Raw genomic sequence first — 25,601 nt, forward strand, 5'->3', positions numbered from 1 at the left:
GTCGGCATGAATTTCAAAAGCACCCTTCAAGCTAAAAAGTGAAAGAAATAAAAAGAAAGGCAAGCATAATTGGGTGACATGATTGTCATGGAAGCTAAGTTGCAAAGGGTTAATTTCATTCCACACCTTTTGTCTGAGGCATCTTCTACCTATTATTATCAATGTTTTTTTTTAAATATTTATTTACTTGGCATATGTGAGGATATGTATGAGCCAGGGTGCGCATGCGGAGGTCAAAGGACAATTTCCAGCAGTCAGGCTTCTCCTTGCCCTACATGGCTCCAGGAGACTGCACTCAGGTCACCAGGTTTTACAGCAAGTATCTTCACCCGCTAAGCCATCTTGTCAGCCCGGTTAATATGTATGACTTAAATGATCTCATCCATAAAATGAAAATACCTCATACTAGCACATGGACTAGCTGTAAGATCAAATTTGACAGTACACACACCAGTATTTGGAATACTGTCGGTGCTGACGGAAGCACAGGGCCCCATTCTTAGCAACTGTATCAGTTTATCACTGAGGTGTCTCCGTATAACTATGGATCAGAAGTGTCAAAGTTGGGGGGGGGGCTTCGAACAAGCAGAGAAGAACTGTTTATTCGCTCAGAAGAAACATGTTTTGCTTTCAGTTTCAACACAGAAGAGCCTTGATAAGGAGAGCCTAACCCAGGGGCTCCGGGTTACAAACCTACTCTGCTCAAGCCCTTCCCCTGTCCTACACCCCAAGGTCTCCCCATTTCAAGTAGGAAAGCTGGGAACTAAGATTGATACACAGGCAGTCACACGGTCACGACCTAGAAAGCCTCCACTCAACACACTGGGACGGGAAGGCCGGTTAGCTGCGAGCTGATTCTGTGCCACCGGATTTCACCTTAGCCCACGCAGCTTCCTCATCTCATGGCTGCACGTCACGCTGTGACGACATTCCAGTGAAGTGTTACACGTCTGTCTCTGGCACAAACACAGGTAAAGCTGATGACCAGTAAGGAACAGGAAAGAGCACCAGAAGAGCTTCTGACAAGTGTGAAGGGTTTGGTGTGTGTAGTGTGGGATGTGTGGCATCGTGCTGACCTATCGAGTTCAAAACATCTGCTATTTGCCTAACTTTGTGATTAATGCATTTTAAAAACTAATGGTAAGTACTTATTTAAATTGTAACTAAAAGACTATGAACACCTTTACTGTTCTTGGTTTAAAACTAAACAGGCAGGCGGAGCTAAGCAGTTAATCTGATAAATCTGATCATGAATTTAAAAATTAATATTTTGAGGTGCTGCATAAACCCTCCAGTGCTGATGTAATAGAAAATTAAAAACCTGAAATTATAATTAATAACATCAACTAAAGGGATTTTGTCATTTGTGACATGCTTACCATTTATGAGAGCTCAAGGAAACTTTCTGTACAGCTTTACAAACCATCTCTTAGACTACAGATTTAACAGCATTTTTCTCAAGAGTTCCCAGTAAGTTCTAACAGAATCTAGTCAATAAAATTTAGTTTTCACTCTCCCCTCTTCTTTTAAACAAGGAAAACTATTCCACACCCTTTCCTACAAGATAAAGTTTAGATGAAGAAAACATTAAGGCTGTAATAAAGATTTGTTATCTATCTTTTGAAGAGAATAAAAAAAAGTCATATTTTTTACAAAGCAAAAGTCTAGTGACATTAATTCCCTTTTTAAGGATATTTAGAATTCTTAGCCATATCTTCAAAATGTTTTCTGCAATGATACACGATTATACTCTATAAATACTCTCTTTATACATTCAAGTACTAGACAGCTTTGCATAATGGCACTAAGGCCACACCGGCAGACAGAGAAACTGCAGTAATTGATCAAGATTTACCAGAGTGTACTTATGATTAACTGGCTCATGTCTTCTCCCCTTTTTCCCATACCAGAGACGGGACATTTCCTTCCCAGGTCACATGAAGCTTCAGCAAATCACAGGAGCACTGTTTTCAAAAGCATTCTTCCTCTGTCAAAGATAAATGCCCAGCTCCAGAGCCCTGCCACTGTGACAAAACAGTTCGCTAGCAACCAAGATTTGATTGACACAACCAAGAGCTAATCACTAAGTAGCATCCATTGCACAGATGGTCCTGAGTGGAGACTGCAAAGCTGGGGAGGGAAGAAAGTGTTTCCCATGCTTAAGTTTGTCTGCACTGCACCCAAATGTGCAAAGAAAGGAAGGGCTCAGAGTTTAAAGACACAGAGCACATCTTTCCATGGCACTAGCAGACACACTAAAAGTCTCATGGTTACAAGTAACACACTGTGTACAATTTCCAGAATGCTTCTCAAGCCACACACGTGACTGCAATTAACATTTGACTGTTTGTTCATCTAGTTCCACAAGGAGATCCAGGTTCTCAGGTGTGGCTCCTGAATGGGCAGCAAACAGAACAGGCTATGCTGTGCCTGGTGTTTTGTTTATCTTTCTCATAATTCTTTCCTAATTCTTTTTTGTTAGACTTTTGTTCTTTATTGCTAAGAATCCTATAAAATTTAATTTTTATGAGAATATTCATAGATAATAAGCTCACTTTAAAACATTTTCTAGCTTATTTATTGAAAGACACACATTTACTGTGTCTACAGAGGAAATCCTTCATTAATTAGTAGTATATGGAATAAAGCAGAAGCTTATTTTAAAAGATTAAATATGAACTATAATTACATTTAATTTAGATAAAATTAAAATTATTTGAAGTTCAGTTTTAGCTATGCTATAATTTTCAGACAAACTTTCTCTACTATGAACTCACTATGTCTAACACACAAGGCCATCTCCTCAAATACACACTACTTTTCCAGTAGAGAAGACTGTGCCCACAGAACCCAGCACGCCTGTGGGTAATAATCTCCTTCCTGTATTCCAGCCACGCCTCTCCCCATTACTCTCAACCACACTCCTTAAACACGAAACACACTGTGGTCATTGTCCTTCCTCGTAAACCAAACCATCAACAATACTAAAACATTCGGGGGCACATTTTAAAGACTTGCCAAACTACTAGACAATCTTTCTCAAACATGAAGTAGGTGCTGTGAGAAACAAGATAAACAAAACATCAGGCACAGCAGAGCCTGTTCTGTTTGTTGCCCATTCAGGAGCCGCACCGGAGAACCTGGGTCTCCTTGTGTTGACTGCAGACATAGAGCCTCCTTTTATTTTCTTGATAGTTTCAACTGAATGTGTATTTTGGTAACCAGGCTTCGAAGAGATTGGGAAACATTTTTGGTTGCACTTTAATATACTTAGTTTTAATTTGCAATTACATAGTTCTTTAATGACAATACTGAAATGTACTTGGGAAACTACATGTAAGATCACTTACTACCCAGCTGTTTAGCAGATGCCGTACTAAATACACAGCTGCCGTCCTCTGGCACGGTTCTTACAGGGAGCTGCAGCAATATTACACCGGTGCTCTTCTTTGGAAAAATCTAATGAATGACTCTGGTGATGACTACTTAATGACAGCTGTGCAAACGGAACTGCGTCTATACAACGGGGGGAAAAAAGTCCAGTAATGACAACTGAGCTTAATGGTGCAGAAAGCTAACACTGGGTTAAATATTTACACGTATATAATCAACTGGAGAACCCTGTAAGTTATAATCAAAATCAATACAGATAACTTGAAAACTAGAGGCAGAAGGTAGACACCAAAACATTTCGAGTAGCCCTTCGGGGGCTTATGCTATAAGTGGGCAACATGCTGTTACATTATTCTTCGATGGACGACTGAGCTCTGAGCCACTGAGAAACTGAGTAATATCCAACGCTTGAAAGAACCAGGCTCTGAGAAACTGAACACTGAATGGAACACCAGTTCACCAACGCTGGGCAAGGATCGAGGGAGAGAAGGCGGCAGGGCCTTTCCCTCTAGCAAAGGTGCTTGCAGCCTATGGCTGGTCCCTGGGGCCCACACAGTGCAAGGAGAAGAGCACTGCTACCACGCTCCTCTGACACCAGTAAACAGAACGGATGCCACATCTCTGATCCCCTTTCAGAACACAGTAGTTATTCTGGTGTCTCAATCATTAGGGGACCTCGATGCTGAAACATGGCTAAACTCTCCCCATTTTCTGTGGGGGAGGGGTTCTGCTGGCTAGCTGTCTGGAACTCACTCACACATAAATCTCTAATACTGTACTTTCTTCCTGCTGTCCTCATCGTTCTAATTCTGAAATTCCTGCCTGTTCTGTTGAGTCGTAAGACTGTTACTTAATCTCTGTATTTTGTAGATGAAGCTGTTTTACATATGTCTTACAGTTTTCCCATTCAAACCGCACACTGTAGCAATTTTGGGTGCCATGACTTTCAGCTGTTTAACACATCTAAGCACAATGATGAAGATAACACAGGGTCTGCAAAGAATCTAAAAGGTTAAGCACCGGAGTTAAGGGCAATAGCTCTGTTCTGGGAGAAGGTTAAAACAGAGACAAGCCAGGCTTCCCACCTTATTGTCATCTGCCCAATGGGCTTTCTGTTATTGATGGTTCCCAGAAGAAGGAACAAAGGTGAACAGATCAAGCACAAACAAGGACCTTCCTAAGAGACCTGTCCTAAGAGAGAAAGCATTGCTCTTTCTATCTCTCATGTTACAACACAAGAGTGTAAGATGCAAAGTGGGAAAACATGATGGCAGCAAACTTCCTTCCGAGTTTAGAACCTCATGAAATAACTTGAGAGCTGAGAAGGGTTAGCATGCACACAAGCTGTCCCAGCAGTCTAAAGAAAACTGGCGACAGGGGGAAGCATAGGCTTCAGTCTTAAAACTCCTTCCTGTCCGTAAGTCGCATCACCCCTAGCTGAGACCTCCACAGCCACAAACATGGGGAAGCTACTGCCCTGGACCACGCAACACTGTTTCAAGAAGGTGCAGCAAGTTTACAAACAACTTTTCCCACCACTTTCTGTTTTGTTTTGGGAGGTATAGAAATCTAAAACCATAAATTAAACGATCGTCCGTGTTTCCCCCAGAAACTGAAGTCATTCCTTTAAGTCAAAATAGTCAGCGGTGGGGATGGGGAGATGGCACAGGTTGAAGTGTCAACTGGAAAAATTAAATAAATAAATAAATAAATAAATAAATAAATAAATAAATAAATAAATTTGGGAGCTTGGAGCCTCGGAAGCCATGCCGGGACCAGGGGGCAGTGCAAGCTGCCTGTAATTTCGGCTTCAAAGATTATGATGGGGCTCCCCAGAGCGAGCTAGCTGTGGAGACAAGCAGCATGTGTGAACTCTGGGCGGCACTGACGGTGCTGCCTTAAAGAATGAAGTAGAAGAGCAACCCAGAAGATTCACCACGTCAGCCTTGGCTTCTGCACAGACACATTCGCACGCAGAGTATAGTCCACACCCATGCCAACATCCACACACCCATGCACACAACACAGGCGTCCACATGAAAAGAAGAAACAAGAGTCAGCAGTTTCCTATTTCCAATTTCCAAGCTTAAGTGATCCAGACAAAACTGGGAAAGGGTCTCAATTCGTTCTTGATTGGAAACACTGCCATCCGCCATTTTACCGCCCCATTCAGAAACTTCTTCACTGCCTGGTTGCCATCGGGTCCTCACCAGTTACATAACATCTTTTGCTAACTTATTTCCTCCTATTGTAACCTACTTCCAACTGTCGCTGTGTTAACGCGCACGCGTCTTTGGAGGGGCCCTCCATTCCTTCCCTTCCTGCCTCTCTGCTGTGAGTCTATGGACTTCAGCTACTCTTGCTCTTTTGACTTCAGACCGTCCCCTCGGATTCCACCCATTATCTACGAGAGTCATCCATGTAGTAGGTATGTTTTTATTGGTGTGTTACATAAAATTTTATAAATACCTGCAAATTTATCCATCTACTCTGCTGATAGTAACTCGGGTCATTACTAATTTGGAGCTATTATAGATAAAGCTGAAATTAAGATTAATACTTCTTAATTTAAATATTGTAATAAATGTACAATATGTTATTTTTCTTCTCCTTCATCATATTGATGATATAGTAGAAATGGATGTTGAATGTAACACACAATGATGTTAGACAAAAATCCAGGACCACAGCGTTAACAGAAGACAAGCCATGTATACCTTAACCATTATACATGCTAAGTACGTGTACAGTAAATTCATACTAAACAGATAAGCACAAACTTTAACCAAATGGATAATAAAATTTGACTCTATTTATTAACACATTTTAGCATCTGCTCTGTTTTCTAATAATACCAAGAAAAGATTAATTAAGATAAAAATAGCAAAATACAAAAACCTTATTATCCTATCAACAGCCCAAGATAAAGGATATAAAATGACATAATGTTACATTTATTTTAGCTACAGGGAGTTTTTTTAAAAGCTTATCAATATTAATTTGAACATTATTTACAAACTCATTAAATTTGAGCACGTAAAAACTGTTTTTAAATATAAAATTAGCACCAACTTACTGCCCTTACATTAGTATCACCAAACTCAGGTCAAGACCATGATTATTAGAAACTTGGAAATGACAGCTAACTTTCCTAAATGTGCTAACTGCATGTTCTTTCACGTAGAAGAAAAAAATACAGATAAATCAAGCAGGGAATTATGACAATATAATAGAAGTTAATATTATTTCCATCTTTGCGATGTTATCTTCCTTTAAATATGCTAAAATATATTAAGAATTGCTTTATCGTTAATAATCAAGTATTTTAATGTAAAGACAAAGAGCATGAAGCTACTACTCAGATTCATCCAACAAGTACCTCTGTGCATGGGCTATGAACCAGGCCTTCAAAACTGCTTTTGTGCAATGAGTTCTTATAGTGGAAGGCGTACCATGAGGGTATACAGGCTCACAGAAACAGGAAGCACCCAGGAAGGACGACAGTCTCACCGGCCTTACCTCCCATTCCCTGCCTGCGTCGTCCCCAGTGGGATCTTCGTTGGTCTCTGCCTCCGCCATCTTTTTGACTACTATGAAGCCAGGCTCTCGGGAATGCTCACCAGTGTCTTCTGCATATATCTCTGGACTCCACTGGAGGAAGAAGGCGTACAGGTGCTCTGTCCTGTTACAGCAAATGGTTATCAATAGTATAACCCGGTACCATCTGCTATTAGCTAAAGTTAAAGGACGGTACTGGTCAAAATGTTTTGATACAAGTTGAAGACATTCAAAATACACTAGACTTTATTAAGCAATAAAGTCCACTATCAGGAAGACAGTGTCTTTAAAAACTTATCTGGCTACTGTTAGGACATTTTGTTTGTGTTCTGACAAATAAAGCTTGCCTGAAGATCAGAGGGTGGAGCTAGCACTAGTTCACCATAGAGGTCTGTCATTCTGGAGATCTTTCTGTATAGACAGGAAACAGGAAGTTGTAAGGCAGGCATAGACAGGAGCTTGGCCCTTTTCAGACTGACATGCTGGAGAGCTGGTCCTTTATACTTCTCTGATCATTCAGCTTTTACCCTGGTATCTGGCTCTGGGTTTTTACTATTAAGACTAATTAGGGCCGCACACTAGGCTTTCATTTGTCAAGCTGTAAAATCCGCTGCTCTAAGACTTTCGTTGGAAGGCTTTTCCCACACTAACTGCAGTGTAAGCTTTCCTTCCTAAAGACACTAGTGAGAAGAAAACAAGACCCAGCATTGGAGCTGCAGCAGCAAACACACAGTAAACACTACTTAGGAGGCTGATGATCTAACAGTTTACAATTTTCTAACTGTAGTAAACTGTATTGGCTACTGCCCTCTGCCAGAAATGTGTTTAAATGTCAAACACCTATGTATTTATTGGTTTTAATTAGCATGGGTAACTGAATCACAGAACTCCCAGCAAACATGGAACAGCCAATAGCAACAGTTCTAGGAATTATGCACCTTCTCTTGATATAATAGGCTACGTGACACCTGACACACTAAAGGGCACTTTAGTTTTGCCTTCCGGGGAAATAGTCACCATCAACAATTCTAGCAAGTTTGCTGTCTACGATAATGTTACAAATTCCAGTAGTATTAATATTAATAAAAGCCAAGGTACATCTTAATTACTGTTTGCCATGAAATTTCTAGCCAGTGATAAGATGGTAGAGTAGTATAAGTTTCCATTAGGGAGGGCGGAGAGCCTTTTCCCAGTTAAGGTTGCAACACTTAGGTTTGGAACTAAGAACAACATTAACTACAACATTCTATTCCATCTAAAATTTAAGAAATAACCAAGAATAATAAGAAAAAGTAATTTTTTATGCTAAATTTAACTAAATAGCTACATTTTTCATTATAATCACTTTAATATCACTAACTTATTCGACTGCATCTGTTTCTTTCAAGTAGTGAACTATGCAAGTCAAACTATTTTCATTGCTAAACTCCCATTTTACAGAAGAAACACACAGAGGGAAGAAGTTGTTTATCATTAGATCCTTGAAAGTAACAGTATTCAAAGCAGGCTACACAGGGTTTCCAAGGGAGCTATTCTAACACCTACTCTCACCTGATTAGCTGTAAGGACTGCAAGGCCAGGGTTCATTACAGACAACCTGTCTTCTGCTTCCACTGAAGGCCTTTTTCCCCAATTAAAAAATAAGAGAATACCCACTTAATACATGCAGGGTTTGTTGTTTTTGTTTTTCTTTCTTAAGACAGGGTTTCTCTGTGGCTTTGGAGCCTGTCCTGGAACTTGCTTTGTAGACCAGGCTGGCCTCAAACTCAGAGATCCACCTGCCTCTGCCTCCCGAATGCTGGGACTACAGGTGTGTACCACCAACACCCAGCTATACATTCAGTTTTTTAGGAAGACATTTTTTAAAGTATAAACACTCTCAGGCTGATCAAGGCTGCTGATATATAATTCTACATAAAAAGTCTTTTTTGTATATCCAGTTGCTTCTAATTCACTGGAAAACACAGAACTGAAGGAGTTTTTGATGAGACTAAGCTCATCAATTAAGGAAAATTAAAACTGGGAAAGGAAAGCCAATCCTGAAAAGCACCCCCCCCCCCCCCCCCCCGGTCACTGAAAATGCTCCTCTGCTGTCTGGACCATGACATTGCTGTGCCCTTGCTTTCTGCTAGGGTGCATAAAACTGAAGCATGCTGGGTTGTTAGTGTCCCGCCACACAGAAGAGTCCTTTGCTACCTTGTCAACAGTCCTAGTGAGCTAAAAATAACCATGTGATTTCAGTATATACAGAGAAATCCACTGAGTAAGTACATGTAATTTGCTGTAAACAATGTTAAGGATAAAAAACACCTCAAAAGATTATGGATGAAAATGTACTAGAAAATACAAATTTAAAGATAAAAAGTTAAATAAGGAACTATACATCATTATTTTCCTTCAAGATGGCTATGTTAATATATTCATGAATCTTCAGTCTAAGGTACAAGTACTTTACTGTTAAAATATCATTCACGTTCCAATGTTTTAAAATAAACGAAATATTAAAACTTTAAAGGTATAAACTAAAAAGATTCAGATAGCAGCTGATTTCAAATAGATTAAAACTAGCCTTTGCTGACTTACTTATTTCAGTCTTGCACAGGATGGCCCTGAACCTATAACTCCTGTCTCAGCCTTCCTGAATTAAGGGTGTATGTCACCATGCCTACCTAGTTTGGATCAGTAATTAGGAGACATAGGCTTTAAGGTATTCTGCTTCTGGTGTGATCTATAAACCAGTCTTAGAAGGAAAACATGGTTTTTTTTGTTTTGTTTTTTTGGCTTGTTTTGTTTTGTTTTTAGAGGCTGGGTTTCTCTGTGGTTTTGGAGCCTGTCCTGGAACTAGCTCTTGTAGACCAGGCTGGTCTTGAATTCACAGAGATCCGCCTGCCTCTGCCTCCCGAATGCGTGCACCACCACTGGCTGGCTAAGGAAGACCTAGGTTTTAAAGCAGTTGCTTTACCTTTCTTGGGGCACTGCAAACCAGTATTCATGCTTCTTATCTCTCTGTGCATACTGTTGCATCGTAGCGCTGGCTTGAGATACAAATGTTTTCCTCATTGGTTTTCCAACTCGGAGACATAGGAATTTGTGTAATCGATGCCTTCTCTTATCCTTTAGAAGTGAAGAGCCTAAGAAGGGAGGTGTAAACAGGATCCATTAAGTCACAGAGCGAACTCAAGTGCCTTAGATGAAGTGACCTTACAGTGTGGTTCCTAATTACAAAATAACGCATTTTACCGGTGCTCAGGCATATTCACTTAGCTAACTTCTATTTTTTTTGGGGGGGGGCATGGAAAATATAGTTACTGAAACAACAAGATTAAATGAAAGAGCCAAGTTAGTGAACTAAAATTTTTTCGAGGGCTATTAGGAGGAAATGAAAAATTTCAGATAGTTTTCAGTAAGTTGTTAATAACAGCTATGCTGAACTGCATATGTTAAATGTTCTGCAGATTCTGTTATATTTTACAAATCACATCTAAATAAGTATCCAAAATTTCTAAATGGTTATTTTAACATGGCTATTCATGTTAAAATGAAATCTCTAGTCGTTACATACATACAAAGGTGTGAGAAATTAATAATATTCTACTTGCTGCAAAGCAATGTTAGGACAGTTAATTACGTCTAAATTACCTCCCATCAGAGACATAAATTACTTGGAGTCTGACGGTAGAATAAGTCCAAGAACATGGACATTAATTAGCCTGTTTCAGCAGCAGCTCTTGGAGGAAAGGGCCCTTGTAGAAGTGTCCCCACCCACACAGTACTGTAAAAGTGCACAACCTATGTGCCCTGCGTTAGTTAAGAGGAGGAGCATTCGCCCTTCTTATTCTTTCCATTATTGTATCCTACAGTTTAATATTTACTACAATGCTTCATCTCATGAAGCAGTAAAATTCAAAAAGCTTTAATATTTCCACATTACACACTATCGATACTAAAAACTGGTCATTTAAAACTAATATCTCATTAGAGAGAAAAGTCCAATAGTACAACCTTAAGAAAGCTGTCTAAAAATACCTACTAAGTTTCTCCTTTGGGTATCTGGCTACAATAATTTACTATATATTAATTCTCATAGCCTATAGTCTACCACACTACTTAATTGAACAGAAATTACTTTTTAACCATTTTCAAAGATTTCAAAAAATATATAAGCCAAATGCCATATATAAAGATCTTCATACCGATGTTACTTATACCAAAGGGAGTGATTGTCTTAACAATACAAAGTGTTAAAAACAACAGGTAAATGGTTGAACAAATTATAAGACCAAAACAACTACATTTGAAAAAAACCCTAACGAAAACACAACAGCGTACACACACAAATGTTAGGTGTAAAGAAGGAAACAGCACTACATATTGAACAGTCCTGAGTTTACATTAAAATCTGTATGCACAGACAGATACGTGATCACTCAAAACAAAAGCGCCTTCCAAAGATTTGTAAGAATGTTAACACTAGTTGATCATCCTTGGTTATCAATTCCAGATAATTTTATAAATTGTGTTATAATTTCCTGTATTTGACAATGTTCCTAATAAGTGCTCATTGTGTTTTGAATAAAGAAAAAAATGCTTTAGAAGAAATAGTTCACCCTTTACAGACATGGCTTTGAGTAAATGCTTCTTAAATGACTAATGATTATAATCTTAGGTTTTAAAGTTGGATGATACAAAGAAAGTTCGGTGTGTTTAAAAACTGAAAGCTGAGTGATGTAGGGCATGTGTTTGGAAGGCAGGAGGACCGAGGTCTGCCTGCCCAGACAGCGAGCCCCCATCTTGTCTGAAAACAACACTAATCTTTTTTAGGCTTTGTGAAGCAGACTCTTGCTGTGTGGACAAGGTTGGTCTCAACACTAAGGGGGTCTTCTTGCCTCTGCCTATAGGTGCTGGAAATACAGCCTGGCACATGGAGCCAGCCTTTATGAAGAGACTAGAATGATGTACTGCAACTGTGGAGGTGGGGGTGGTGGTGGGTGGTGGGTGGGGTGTCTCAGAAAAGGAATCGGCTATGATGTGATGTAGCAATTAGTCTTTTGGTGTATGGGAATTACCTCCCCCTCAAAAAAAACTGAACCCAGGGAGGGACTCCTTTTTGTACAACATTTGTTCACTGCAGCAAGATTTATAACAAACACAATATATTAATGAATTTTCTTTACATCAACCAGGGAATACCCTGACACTGATGGCAATAACATGTGACACACACATACAGAGAAATGTTAATTCTCTTTGCCTTGAAGACAAAGGACATTTTTGTTACACACACACACACACACACACACACACACACACACACACACACCACACACCACACACCACACACACACACAGCTAAGCACACAGGTATACCCTGCCCAGTCTGTATATAGCAACAATTAATGGAAAGAGTGGTTATGACTATGAAAGAGAACAAGGAGTGAGTACATGGGAAGGCTTGGAGGGCCGAAAGCAATGGGGGAAATGATGTAATTATATTTATCTCAAAAATAAATACAATTTTAAAGAGAGGAAATTCTAGCGCACTCTGTAACATAGATGCACGGCGCAAGCACGGTGCTAAGTGGCACATCTGATACAGAACGGTCACTGGGTGACAACCAGGGGAAGGGAGGAGTGACAGCTTATGGCTTGGTTAAGTACGGTGCTGATTTGAGGAGACGTTGAAAGTTGCCAAGATGGGTGTCAGTGATGAGTACCCAACAACAGGAATACCCTGACACCAATGAACTGTAGATTTCAAAATGGTTAGAATGCAAATCTTATTATGTGTCTGCCCATTTTATAACCAATAAGCCAAAATGGAAAACTTAATTCGTACTTAATAGTAAGAGAGCTCACATCTACACTGAATCAGCATAAGCAACTCTTCAGTAGAATTGAGAGAATGTTCCTAAGTTATTGAAGCCCCAGCTACTTAGCTCATGATGCAGTAAGCAAAAGCACAGGGTGTTAGCAACAGAAACCATAAACTGAACTAAGGAAGGAAGTGGTAACTTTTACCACCTACTCAGACAGGGATGGGATTTTTGTGTACACAAAAGAATTCTACAAGTAGATTTTCGTGTCCAACTACACTTTCTAAAAAAATTAAGGAATTATAACTTTGGCAATTATAAACTGTAACTCAGATATTATATATGCAATGATAAAATCATACCCAGACCTTAAAAAGAACATGGAGCTATCAATGCATTATAGGGTGTGGGTACACTCCACAGAAAATGTGGTGAGTCAGGAGTGCTTAGGTACTGCACAGACTAGGTACTGCACAGACTAGGTACTGCACAGACTAGGTACTGCACAGACTAGGTACTGCACAGACGAGTCCCCAGTGCCACGTCACTCAGGAAGCATCCAACTGTCATTCACAATGGGTCTAACCCAGCAATCTTGGTCAGAGGGGTCAGAAGAAAGCAACAGGCAATACGACAGGCGTCACCCCCTCCCCAACACCTCTCCCCAACACTTACCGTCTACGTGTCCATCCGCAGGCGAGCTTTTATGCTTACTTTCCTTCTGTGACACCTGCTGGACGCTGTCTCTCTGCTGCTTAGCTTGCTGCATGGAGTGAGTTTTCCAGAGTTGGCGCAGCTCCTCAACTTCAGCCTCTGGGTCCCGTTTCGACTCGCTCCCTTGTCCGTCCTTCTCCACAGTCTGCTTTTCTTTCAGTCCCACTGTTTCTGCAGAAGCGACACTTCCGTCTCCCCCCTCTTGGAGTGCATTTCCATTACGTAACGAATCCCGGTCATGACCTTTCACATTTGTGCTTTGCTCTTTAGGGCCAGAGACTTCTTCCACTTTTTCTGGAGCCTTAGCTCCTTCTTTAGCGGCTAGTTCAAGACTACTTAAATCCGTTTCATGAGACAAAGGCCCTTGTTCTGAAGAAGGTCCAGTATTGGAGTTAATGTGGTCAGGAATGTGAGCAGACTCTGACTTAGCAGCCAACGATTGTACCTCCATCTGACTGACAGTTTGCACAGACTCCAAGGACGCATCCGAAGACTTCTCCTGTCGCAGCTCTGAGGAGAGGAGCTCCTCCCGGATAGGAGAGAGTTCTGACTCGGTGAAGACATCCTCAGAGAGAGACTCCTCCGTGCTCCTGGGAGCGGTGCTGGCGCTGTCATTACCTGGGTCACGGGTTCTCGAGTCTACTTCCTCAGCACCGACTCCGGTCCCCTTCTTGGAACGGCAGACGTCCCTTCCTGACAACTGATCTATTTCTCTGTTGTGTAATAAAATTAAAAATTATTAGACATTAAAAATCTGTAACATTTTACATTCCACAACCAACTAATAAAAATATCACAGAGAGGCTTTTCAAAATAGGCGAGGCACCGCTCCCAACAGAAAATAAATAATCCTGCTCTTCATATATACCACATAATTACACCAGGATTTTTCATCGACTGTTTACTACTTGGGGGACACCAATGGAAGATTTCTTTTTGCGTGATCTACAACAAAGTTTGAAAACAGATTCTTGATGAAATTATAATAGTGAATCAAACTTTCATTGGGCGAATATAGAAAATGGTAAATTTCAATGCATATGCAGGCCTCACTTACATGCAGAGAGAGATTAAACTAAAATACTCAGCAATAATGAAAGGTTAAGAGCAACCTGAGGCCAAACTTTTGCAGGAAATCTTAAGCTAGTAACTCGGAACAGTTCTAAGAGAGTTTGCTCAGTTGAAGAACTACGCTGTTCGGTGGTGAGTGTTTTACAGCTGGGTCTCATTTCCACCTTTGTTAGCATTTGTTTAGGTAAATACCAATGTTCGAAAGCACCATTAAATACTTCGGCAGTTCACGCTGATGGCTAAGGTTGCTTCATGATAAATGTCAATGATTTGAAGTCTCAGCGGCAAAGCACCAATATTTGTGCAAATACAGCTAGAGAACAAGTCAACACCAAGTAAGGGGCCTCCTGTGGACACTAAAGCTGATTAAGTCTCTTGATTAAGTTTCTTGTGGTTTTCAAGTTTTTTGTAACAAAACACACAATTTTTCTAAGTGAGATGTGTAAAGTGTAGCTATTTTAAACATTTAGTTCAAATGTCTTTTGCCTCTCCACTGTATTCATCTTTTAAGAAACCCAGGCATCTAACTGGCAATACTGAATGTGAAGCTGTGCCACCTACTGGTTACTCACTTGAACTGCACCCTCAAGGTCAAGGAACTGGCGCCAAGCTTTGGGAGATTTTCAAGTATACACTACCCAGAATCTAGAGACTAGCTGATTTTTTTAAAAGTATATTTATTTACGTGAGTTTTCTAGCCTGAGATTAATATTCTGGATGGCTAAACATTAATACTAATGGCACTTAACACAGTTCAGAACAACACCTTAAAAATCAATTCCCCAAACATTAAAAAGAGGTGAAACCCATTAACATCTTCTACTCTGTTTCTGCAAACAAAGTATTACTCTGCAAAATGATTTGCTGCATTTATCTTGTTTGAAGCCAAATCCTGATTTCAACTAACATATAAACCAAGACATAAGAGTATTTCCTTCTGGTGATATTTAAAATGCTTGCACCCAGGTCACTTTCTTCCCAGGTAATATGCTGAATGATAAGGCGGAGCGTCAGGACAAGATGGCACTCCTGGGGGCACTCCTCTTTCCCTTTTAGCTAGTCCTTCCATCTGTGTCATCTCTACAACGAACTGTGGTTTGTTTGCTGTTTTCCTGAAACTGGCTTTGCTTGACAACTTAAAAATATAACCAGTGGCTTAGAATGATATTTCTAGGAGTTGTTTATATTTCTAAGGATTATTTTACCAAGTCAAAACAGTATCTCTCACTGGAGGCCAGATTGGACCCTTATCCAAAAAGGGGTTAAACCTGTCCCAGGCATCCTGACAGCTTACATATACCTGAGAAGAAACGCCTTGCTGCTTTTTCCTTTGTAACTTTTCTGACCTGTGGTCTAATCTTTAAACTGGCATCATCAGTCTGCAAACTGTCTGTTAGCAGTTAAGGTGACTGATTTTAAGGGGTTGCCAGTCCTGCATGGAGTGGGGGGAGGGGCAGTTCTTTTCTATTCCCCATCAGTTCTTCCTAATTTTCCTCGTACGTTATATCTCCTTTTCTTTATCAGCCTTTTAAAATTTCTGCTGGCTACTTGGTTGTACATCTCGCTTTTAAAGCTTTGCCTAAAACTGCAGTCTCAAATCTATGTTGCTGTATCGCACGTACTCCCAGATCAGCACATTCCCAGGCCAACTCTTGGTTGGTACAACTGCAGGTCTTTTCTTACGTGTTTCATACTTCTGTTTCCAGAAACACAACTATAAACACAAACGTAAAGCTGTTCTGGCTATGGCAACGCCAGGTGTTCACCCCTGCTCCACAGCCCACATGCTACTCTTCACTACCTTCAGGGAAAAGTAACAATACAGAGTAAGCTAAAAATTTTAACTGTGTGTCTAAATAACACACAGGCTGGTAAGCACTGAGTTACACGTTACACGAGCACTAGAGGCTACTCGTCAAACATCTGGTTCTTTGACTAAATAAATATAAATAGAACACAATTACTAACTATATACCAGACACACTATGAATTGACTATTGGAAACTGCTTACAGTTTTCCTTCCTTACTGACAAAATGAAACACAGCTGTACTAAAACTGATAAAATAAGAATATTAGAGAACTATCTAGTGCTAAAAAGAAAGAGGACAGAGAAGGAAGAGAGGACACAGGACAGGACAGGACAGAAGGCTGCAGTGAAGAAGAGCACTAGCACACTCACGTGGGTAAGGACCCCTTTATTTTGCTATCCACAATGTCTTTGTACATGGCAGCGGACATCACCTCTTCCATCGGACACATGATGCCGTACTCCTCACAGCCATTCTCCTGAACCAAGGGGTCTGTTTTATGTGGATCGAACATTATATTGTTTGGTGTGACGAGCAGCACGCCACTGACGGTGCCCTAAGAGGGAAAAAGAAAGGGTCATTCAATTTTCAAAGCTTGCACGTTCAGAACGGAGTCTAGATGCCTCTACTATGTATTCTCTAACCTCTGGCCATCTACTTTATACGTACAAAGTGTGCTTTCCCAGGAAACTATACTTTGCCTGAGGAAATGTCAGAATGCAAAGAGTATCATGTTCTATCTAAAACAAACATGTGAAATTAAGATTTACAAAGGAAAATAGTGGCTGGATTAAAGCTAAGGAGGTACTGTCAAACTTAGGCTTCAAAGAGCCAAACTTTGTAGGACTACACACGCCATCTTCTGCGTTCTTCTCCCAATACAAGTTCCAAATATGGCTACCTGAGAATAGCGTGTACATTTTCAAATTGTGTACTAAAAACTCATTCTCAAGGGTAAAAGAGTTAATTTCACAGAAACATTGTTTGAGCTGACATTTGCTATTCGTTAGCTACGAGATCTTCAGTGTGCAAAGTTTTAGGGCACATTTCTTCATCTATAGGTTTGATTAGATAAAATTCATATTAAACTTTAACTACTTTTTATTTGCCATTAAAGACTGTGAATTTTAAATGAGTTTATATAAAAAGATATAAATCTTTAAGAACCTACTTTTATCAATTAATGTTTACAGACGAGAGTTGACAGCATTGGTATAAATTAGTATTTACTGCTTCATGGAGAGCAAACTCTGTTCACACACTGTTAACTTGATGCTCACTATCCTAGCTCCGAAACAGGCACAAGTTCCATTTTACAGATGTGAAAACAGAGGTGAGGCGAGAGGGCAATCTGTTACAAAACACAAGAGACAAAGAGGACGACACACAATCTGGGCGCCACGTTCTTCCCACACTGCTCAGAATCCACGTCACAAAACACATGCACTCCACGTAGGAAACATCTTCTTCCAAGATATTTTACAAACATAAAGGCAGTGTGACAAATTTCTGAAAATCAATTGGTTATTTCAAGTCATATGGCTTTTTCCTGAGCTGCCAGGGAAAGAGAAACTGGGCATCCTGCTTGATTTGGTATCGATTCTTTCCTGTCCAAACTCAGACCGTCATGGCAGACAGTGCCTCTTACAGGACGGAGTGAGCTTCACTTAGTGACACTTGGAAGACATCCTGAGGACTACGGTGACCCAAGGAAAGTGAGAATGGACAGCAGGAGGAGTTACAGGTATGAAAGACTTAGGGTAAACCCATGTAATATTAAAGTAAGAAGGGCGTGTGCACACAGGGTGTGGGGGAACCTCTCTACTCACAGTGAGGGTGCGCGTGCATGCGTGTGCACACGCGTGTGGCCTATGTGCCAGAACACGTTTGAGGAGGTCAGAGGACAACTTGCACAAGCGTGTGTTTTGCTTCCAAGGCCCTTCACCCACTGGGCCTTCTCAAAGCCCCTCGCCGGCACTTCTCTTAGTCAGACAATGAATAAGTCTTCGGCAGGAGAACTTTAGCCTTCCCAGCTCTGAGCAGTATTTCCATGGAACCATTCACAGCACTGTATATTGCCGAAGCACAGATGAACACAAGCCAGTGAGAGCCAGGAAAGCCCTACAGAGGACAGTGACACTGCTGGGGACAGCCGGATAAGCATGTACACAAGGACAGCACACACACGCACTGTAACAAAACCCTGAGAGGTTGCTGGCCTTCTGGCCCTTCAATTTCTGTAAACTACAGATTTTGAGAAATGAAACCAAGCAACTGGCTACAATTTAGCAAGCACATCAGAGGGTCTTTGAAAGAGATTTTGGCAGTATTATAGGAATTTTCACAGATAGTTTAGTATCCTGGGTTGTATGTTTATTGGCTTTGGCAATACTGACGATCAAACCCAGCGCATCATGCATTCAAGGCAAATATCCTACCGCTGAGAGCAACCCAGCCCACAGCAGATTCAGCTCTTAACACCAACGCATCCTCTGTTACATTTCAGAGGACTCTCACAGGAGATAATGCTAACAGGCTACAAGGGAACAAAGGGCCCAGTGTAATGACAAAGCCCCACTTCTCTAAACACATCAACGCTACCCAAAGGCCTCCAAAGCTCCTTCTGCAGCCTCTCTTAACCTAGGTGACACCTTACCCTCTGGATTCACCAACCTGCTTTATCTTGGGAATCCACCCTGAGGGCTAGAAGGATGAACAGGTGACTCCTTTAAATGTCTTTCCTCAAGGTCAAATTTGTGAAAATCTCAAGAACTGACCATCGCAAACTCACCTGACTAAGATCTCAAGTCGTACACGCTCCACAAGAAACACACCTCATACAGACTGCCTGAAAGTGCAGGCATGCATGGACCATGTTAACACTTCCCAAAAGGAAGTGAGAACTAGAGCAATGTCCAGCACAGCAGACTTCAGGCAGGGCCACTGGGGGCTTTTCAGGCTGAGTCAATTCATCAGAACAACGTGAGAACAACAGACATTTCCACATCTCTGACAGCACACTGAAAATCTGAGAGTTATCAACTGATGGAACCCAAGCAGAAAACTAACGCTTACAATGAGCCAGTGCCATATCCTGGTCATGAATTTACAGAAAAACAACAACTCAGTAAGAATACTAGCACTGCCCGACTTGATCTCACTGGCACTGCAAAATATTCCACTCAGTAGAAGCAAAATAGGTGGGTTTTTCAAGCATACACACAAGATTTATCAAAGACTCTGGGTCAGGAAGTAAGTTGCCCTATATCAAGCCTTCACACAGGAGTAAGGAGGTTCTCTGACCACATGGGGTCAATCAGACATTAGTTAACGAAGATTACCTGCATATCCCCAAGTATAAGAAGCATACCTAAGCACTTCAAAAGGTAATTTACTCACCCCAAAGTAGCATTGTTTATTCCTATTTTAATAGATTAAATAAACACACCTAATACTTTCTACCATATAGTACATATTCAATAAGGACGAGTTGTATTTCAATTGCTGGGTCATTCTAGATGTTTAGTATCCTAGCAAAAGACCACTACATGAATGTGCTTATAGTGAGTTTATTTATACATCATGACCTTCAATAACTGCCACAGGTCACCAGATGCTGAGTCATGAAGCAAGGTCCATGGCTAACATTTACCAAACATACACTTACCAAAACCTTGTATAGATACTCATGGATGGCTGACATTTTTGACTTACAATGTCCATGTCAAGCTTTTACAGTTTAGAAAAAGTCAAGATGGTGTTCCTTACCTTGCCATTGGTGATGTATTTGCAATTAATTTTGAGAAATTTCTCAGTGAATGCTTCTTCTTCCTCAGAGGTAGAAGACACAACTCTCGAAGGCCGAATACTGCAGACGGCAGATGAGGGAAGTGCTTCTTTGGGATGGACAACATCGGGAGTCTTGAACAAAGCAAAATAAAACGCAAAGGAAGTGCCTTAGAAAACTAGAAGAGGGAGCTGGAGAGAGATGGCTCAGAGGTTAAGAGCACTGCCTGTTCTCCCTAAGGACCTGGGTTCAATTCCCAGCACCCACATGGCACCTTACAACTGACTATAACTCTACCTCCAGGGGACCCGACACCCTCACACAAACATGCATGTATGCAAAATACCAATGCACATGGAAATAAAGAAATCATTTTTTAAACATCTAGATAAATACACAGTTCAATCTGACTACGGGTTATTCTTGCAACACAATTCATAGGGCTCTTCTCGGGGCTCTTCTCAGGATGTTGCTGCACGGTTAAAATGCAGAATTATAAAGAAAACCTACACTAAACACAATTGTAACAATATTCAAGACAAACGGGAAGTGAAGTGTAAGTATACTCTTCCATAAACACATCACACAATAGCAAGGAGCTCTGACTCTTAACAGCTGTGTTGAATACAACCATTGCCTAATGGCTGGTTTCAGTTTTAAAGTGCTAGGAAAATAACCTAGGACACTAAGGACAAAGTTAAAAGTATGCCCTGTATTACTTTACAGCTTGCTGTATGCGCTTTACTTTTAAAAAATTTTATACTTACTTAAAATGCCTATCCAAGTTCAAACACACTTTAAATGCTACTCACAAGTTCACCGCAAAAAAGAAATAGATTGGCCATTGGTGTAGCACAAGAGAGACACTTTTCTTTCTAAAAGAATCACGGTTGTTCAGAGGGCTGTGATCAGATCTCAATACAACTTATATAAGTATGCATTATTCAAAATATCATCATCTCCATGGAGAGCTTGTTTTAACGGAGTCTGGCTTTTGATTCGATGGTTTTGCAGCTCATTAGAGGGCTTTCTGACATTTCTCTGTAATTCTGTTTTAGCTACAAAGAACGGAAAGGTCCTTGGATAGGAATATAGCTATCTAACTAGCATGAGTACTGCCCCGATCATTCTCCTGTGAAAAGCCAAGGGCTTGTGTAAATGTGACCTCTCTACTTCCTGTTTCCTAGACTGTACTGTGTCTGTGTTCCTATGAGGTGAAAACATACATATTCTCCAGTAACATGTAGGTAACACACAGGAAGTCTGAGGAAGAAAAGCCATGCAGATACAGAAATAAACAATATTGTATTTATTTCACCCAATATACACATGCTGTATACATTTTAAAATCTTCAATAAAAATCATTTACCACTTCCTGTGAGTTATATTTACTCACTATTAGTTTACTTTTATTCTACTTCTTAATCAAAAAGTTGAGAAAACTTAAAAGCAAGATGCACAATAAGAAAATTCATATTTTTAGGTGAAGAAAAAAAACAGTATAATTGTAAGGGATTCGTGTTGGCTTTAGATCTGAGTGGGCTTTTCATCACAGTTTAAAAGAAAAATGGTATTTTTAATAATTTTTTGAGATTATAATTGCATCACTTTCCCATTTCTCTCTCCCAGTCCTCCTACCCTCCCTTTCTCTTTCAAAGCCATGGCCTCTTTAACTGTTGTCACATACACTTGCACATATGTGAACATATGTGTATACACATGTATCCCTAGAAACGTAATCACAGGCTTCTCAGTCTGCTTGTTTTCAGGGGCGTCCCTTTGGTATTAGATAACCAGCTGGCGTGTTCTTTCTGGGGAAGACTAATTCTCCCATTCTCAGCGTTCCTTAGTCTCCTGTAGCTCCTTGTCTGGGGTGAAACCTCACCTTTTAAATGGTAGTTACGAAAGAGGCCCCCTTCCAAATTCCAGAAAAAAAAAAAACAAAAAACTGTCACTTGGTAATTTATCTATTTGTGTGTTGTTACAAATATGGAAATTTCTTCTATAAAGAATGGGTTTCCTAAAACCTAAATACAAAATCCTAACTGTAAAGCTCTATTTCATCATATATTAACCAGGAGATTTTATTCAAAGAATTTAAGGCCAAGGTATGATTACAGCATCATCTCTTAAAAACATATCCTGGGGACAGAGAGAGATGGCTCAGCAGGGAGAAGCACACAGAGGAGCCCATACTGCCGGTTTAACCACCTGGGGATCTAACGCCTCCTCTACTCTCTGCAGGCACAGGGATACACACGGTGCCCATACATGCATGCAGATAAAATACTAAAACTTGTCAAAGAGAAAGTAAATATTGTACGATTATTAAAATAATCTTATAATAACTGGCTTCGATTTAACATAAAGTACGTGTATTCTGAGATTCAGATTTATACTTAAAGAGCACTGAAGTTAAAATTCTTCAATTAATAACCAATAAGCATAAAAAGATGAGAAATTATGATTAGTATTAGTTAACACAGGAAAAATTCTTTTTGGAGAGATTTTAACTTTTAAATGCAACTTGATTTCTTAAAACTCATTTGTAAACCTAGCTTACCAAGAACATTTTCAACTTACACATGCTGAATAAACTAGCAAACTGTATTAATCCTGAAAGGATTAGTTAGGATGACAAATGCTTATTCTTTAAAGGTGGTGTATTGAAAAGGAACTCACAAAGAGTGCCAAGTACTAGTGTGCATGGGTCATGTGCTTGTACACACACACACACACACACACACACACACACACACACACACACAAACACACCCATACACACACAGATACAGATTCCAGAAAATAAACATTCTAAGTGGGCATGATCTTATCTCATGCTGGTTAGGTATAATTCCCTAAAAAATTAAATTTGTGACATTTATAAGACAGAAATGATGACTGCCTTGGACCATTACTGCCAAAGGACTAGCAATCCAAGCTAAGCACTTTAACAAAATAAAAGAATCTAATGTCACTTTAAGCACGGTCAAGACGAGTGAAAATCACGCAGGGTGAGTAGCGTCCACCGCGCACATCTACACAGCCAAGGTTGAAAGCGGCATACTCACAGTGGTTTTATCAAACTCAGCCTCAGATGATGTTGGCGACAGAGGACTGACTGGGCTCAGAGATGGTGAGCTCTCTACGCTGGAGACGTACTCGGGGTCAGGTACGTATAAAACCTGTAAGATGTTCACACAGAGTCAGGAAAACAAGTACGAGTGGCCAAATAATGTTCCATGAGCAAGCATAATTTGATAGCGACCTTCAGCAATAAAAAAATTCAGATGATAGAACAGTATATCATATTAATAAACACTTTAAAAATAAAAAATAAACACTTTAAAACTAATTTAACAAATTAATTTAGAAATGGCTGTTAAAACAAGCTGTTGAATAGCACAGAAACAAAAACTATTACTGTTCATTTTAAAGTCAACTTGGCAACTAGAGCAATTAACTGTACATATTTCTTTTACCCAACAATTTTATATATTGTGGAGTATATATAGAATAGACACACACAAGTGTCCACTGCATCTGTGTTAACATTAGCAAAAGAGCAGTGGCACACTAAGCCTGACTGTGGCACTGGTTACACAATGATATACCAACGCAATCATCATCACAGACAAGGAAAGCTGTCAGAATGCTGAACTCACACAGAACATGTTCTAAGGGTCACAGACAAACTTCAAAACAGAAACAAAATCCCCTACACGGGCTAGGCTGTTTCTTAGAGATTCAATTTGTTCCTTGCTTCCAGAAAGCAAGTTAGAGACTGAAGGACAGCTTACCTTTAAAAATATTGGTATTCTGTCAATTTAGATGAACTGCTCTAAGAGTTTTTTGTTGTTGTTGTTGTTGTTGTTTTTGGTTTTTGAGACAGGGTTTCTTTGTGGCTTTGGAGCCTATCCTGGCACTCGCTCTGGAGACCAGGCTGGCCTAGAACTCACAGAGATCCGCCTGCCTCTGCCTCCCGAGTGCTGAGATTAAAGGTGTGTGCCACCAATGCCCGGCTTGCTCTAAGAGTTTTTAAAAGTTCCTTAAGACTATATTTGAAACATAACTCAATTATCTCCAATTTTTTTTAAGATGGATTAATAGATGTAACCTGTACTTTTATCTGACCAATAGGATTTCTTCCAGAAACACAAAAACATTATTCTCACATTTTCTATATTGTTAACTATATAAAAATGCATAATTTTACCTAACAATTTTAAATATCAATACATTTAAATAATAACAATACCTGCCCAGTCACGACTGCTCGGGAGAATAACTTATTTAACTGAACAAGTTCGTTGGGTGTGGTATCAAATTTCAGGGCTATGCTATTCAAAGAATCCCTTGATTCAACCTGTTTAAAAGGAAAAATTGGTTACTTTCACCTGTTGAAACAGAAAAATTAAATCATAAGATCGAGTGATTATGTAATATTAATATTAAAATCTTGAAAACAATGTTATGCTTCATTCATAAATGGTAATTTCTGAGGGAATGCTCTAGAAATCTCACATTCTACAATGACCTCAACCTACTAAGACAGGGAGCATGGTAAAACATGTGCTTCACCACAGTCCATACTGGCCAACAACTCGAGCAGTTTCCAAATACAAACTAAAACTTTTCACGCATGTTCACTCTACGACAGCATTAAAATAACTGCGGTTAGGCTCTTGTCCTGCTGTTGCAGAGCCTGAGGTAGAGAGGCCTCCTCGCTGGTTAGGTGCTTGTCCTGTTCTTGTACAAGGCCAGAATTTGACTCCGAGCCCCATGTCAAGACCGCTCACATGGTCCAGCTCCATGGGTGCAAGTAAACTTGCCTGGTGTGCACATACCCCATCACACAAACGTTAGAAATGCAAAGAAAATTCAGTATTATTAAAAGGATGGACGAGAAGAACTGCAATTTCCAAAACAGGAAGTGACAGAAAAAAAAAAAAAAAGCAGGCATCTGGGAAGGTAGGAACAGGAAAACAAAAAACCACCCATCGAGCCTCGGGTCAGGAATGCTAGAGTGGAAAGGGGTCCCAAGGAAAGGGGAAAGAGGATACACAGAGTGCCTGGGGCACTGCTTGGAGGGGCGGGAACTGGCCAGAAGAGGATAAGCGGTGCTTGGGGAGGGGAACCAATTAGAACAAAGAATATAATGACATGCATGTATGCCAACTCCATCCTGAAGCTGCTTACTTTGCAGGTCACTTGACACTTTAATAGAAATAAGCGAAGGACGGAAACTGTAAAAGTAGGAAGGATGGAATCATAAACAGCAGCAAAGAGAGGAGCCAGTGGGTTTAAGAACTGGAAAATACTTCAGTAGAAAGGCATACTAAATTATCAACGATGACGTGTAACCTTCTGAGCGTGCATGTAGTTTGTGAACACGCGTGCCTACGTGTCTGTACATATGTGTACATGAATGTGTCTCAGAGGACAGAGGTGAAT

The 25,601-nt window shown here is 40.2% G+C and overlaps 1 protein-coding gene across 6 annotated transcripts in view; it reads right to left on the reverse strand.

The window, feature by feature from the left end:
* Positions 1 to 25,601, reverse strand: part of Oxr1 (oxidation resistance 1) — a 146,910-nt gene that overhangs the window by 23,338 nt on the left and 97,971 nt on the right. For 5 of the 6 annotated variants that reach the window (XM_027431454.2, XM_027431460.2, XM_027431458.2 and 2 more), the window contains 7 exons: positions 24,406 to 24,513; positions 23,219 to 23,332; positions 20,128 to 20,280; positions 16,731 to 16,915; positions 13,440 to 14,191; positions 9,914 to 10,082; positions 6,913 to 7,075 (listed from right to left, as the gene is read on the reverse strand). In XM_027431454.2, coding sequence (XP_027287255.2) covers positions 6,913 to 7,075; positions 9,914 to 10,082; positions 13,440 to 14,191; positions 16,731 to 16,915; positions 20,128 to 20,280; positions 23,219 to 23,332; positions 24,406 to 24,513 — 1,644 coding nt within the window. Of the gene's footprint in view, positions 1 to 1,855; positions 2,032 to 6,912; positions 7,076 to 9,913; positions 10,083 to 13,439; positions 14,192 to 16,730; positions 16,916 to 20,127; positions 20,281 to 23,218; positions 23,333 to 24,405; positions 24,514 to 25,601 lie in introns of those variants that run through there. The other variant, XM_027431463.2, reaches the window with a different exon arrangement.

Source organism: Cricetulus griseus, chromosome 10 (genome assembly GCF_003668045.3).
Source record: "Cricetulus griseus strain 17A/GY chromosome 10, alternate assembly CriGri-PICRH-1.0, whole genome shotgun sequence".
In the NCBI taxonomy this organism is placed as follows: domain Eukaryota; kingdom Metazoa; phylum Chordata; class Mammalia; order Rodentia; family Cricetidae; genus Cricetulus; species Cricetulus griseus.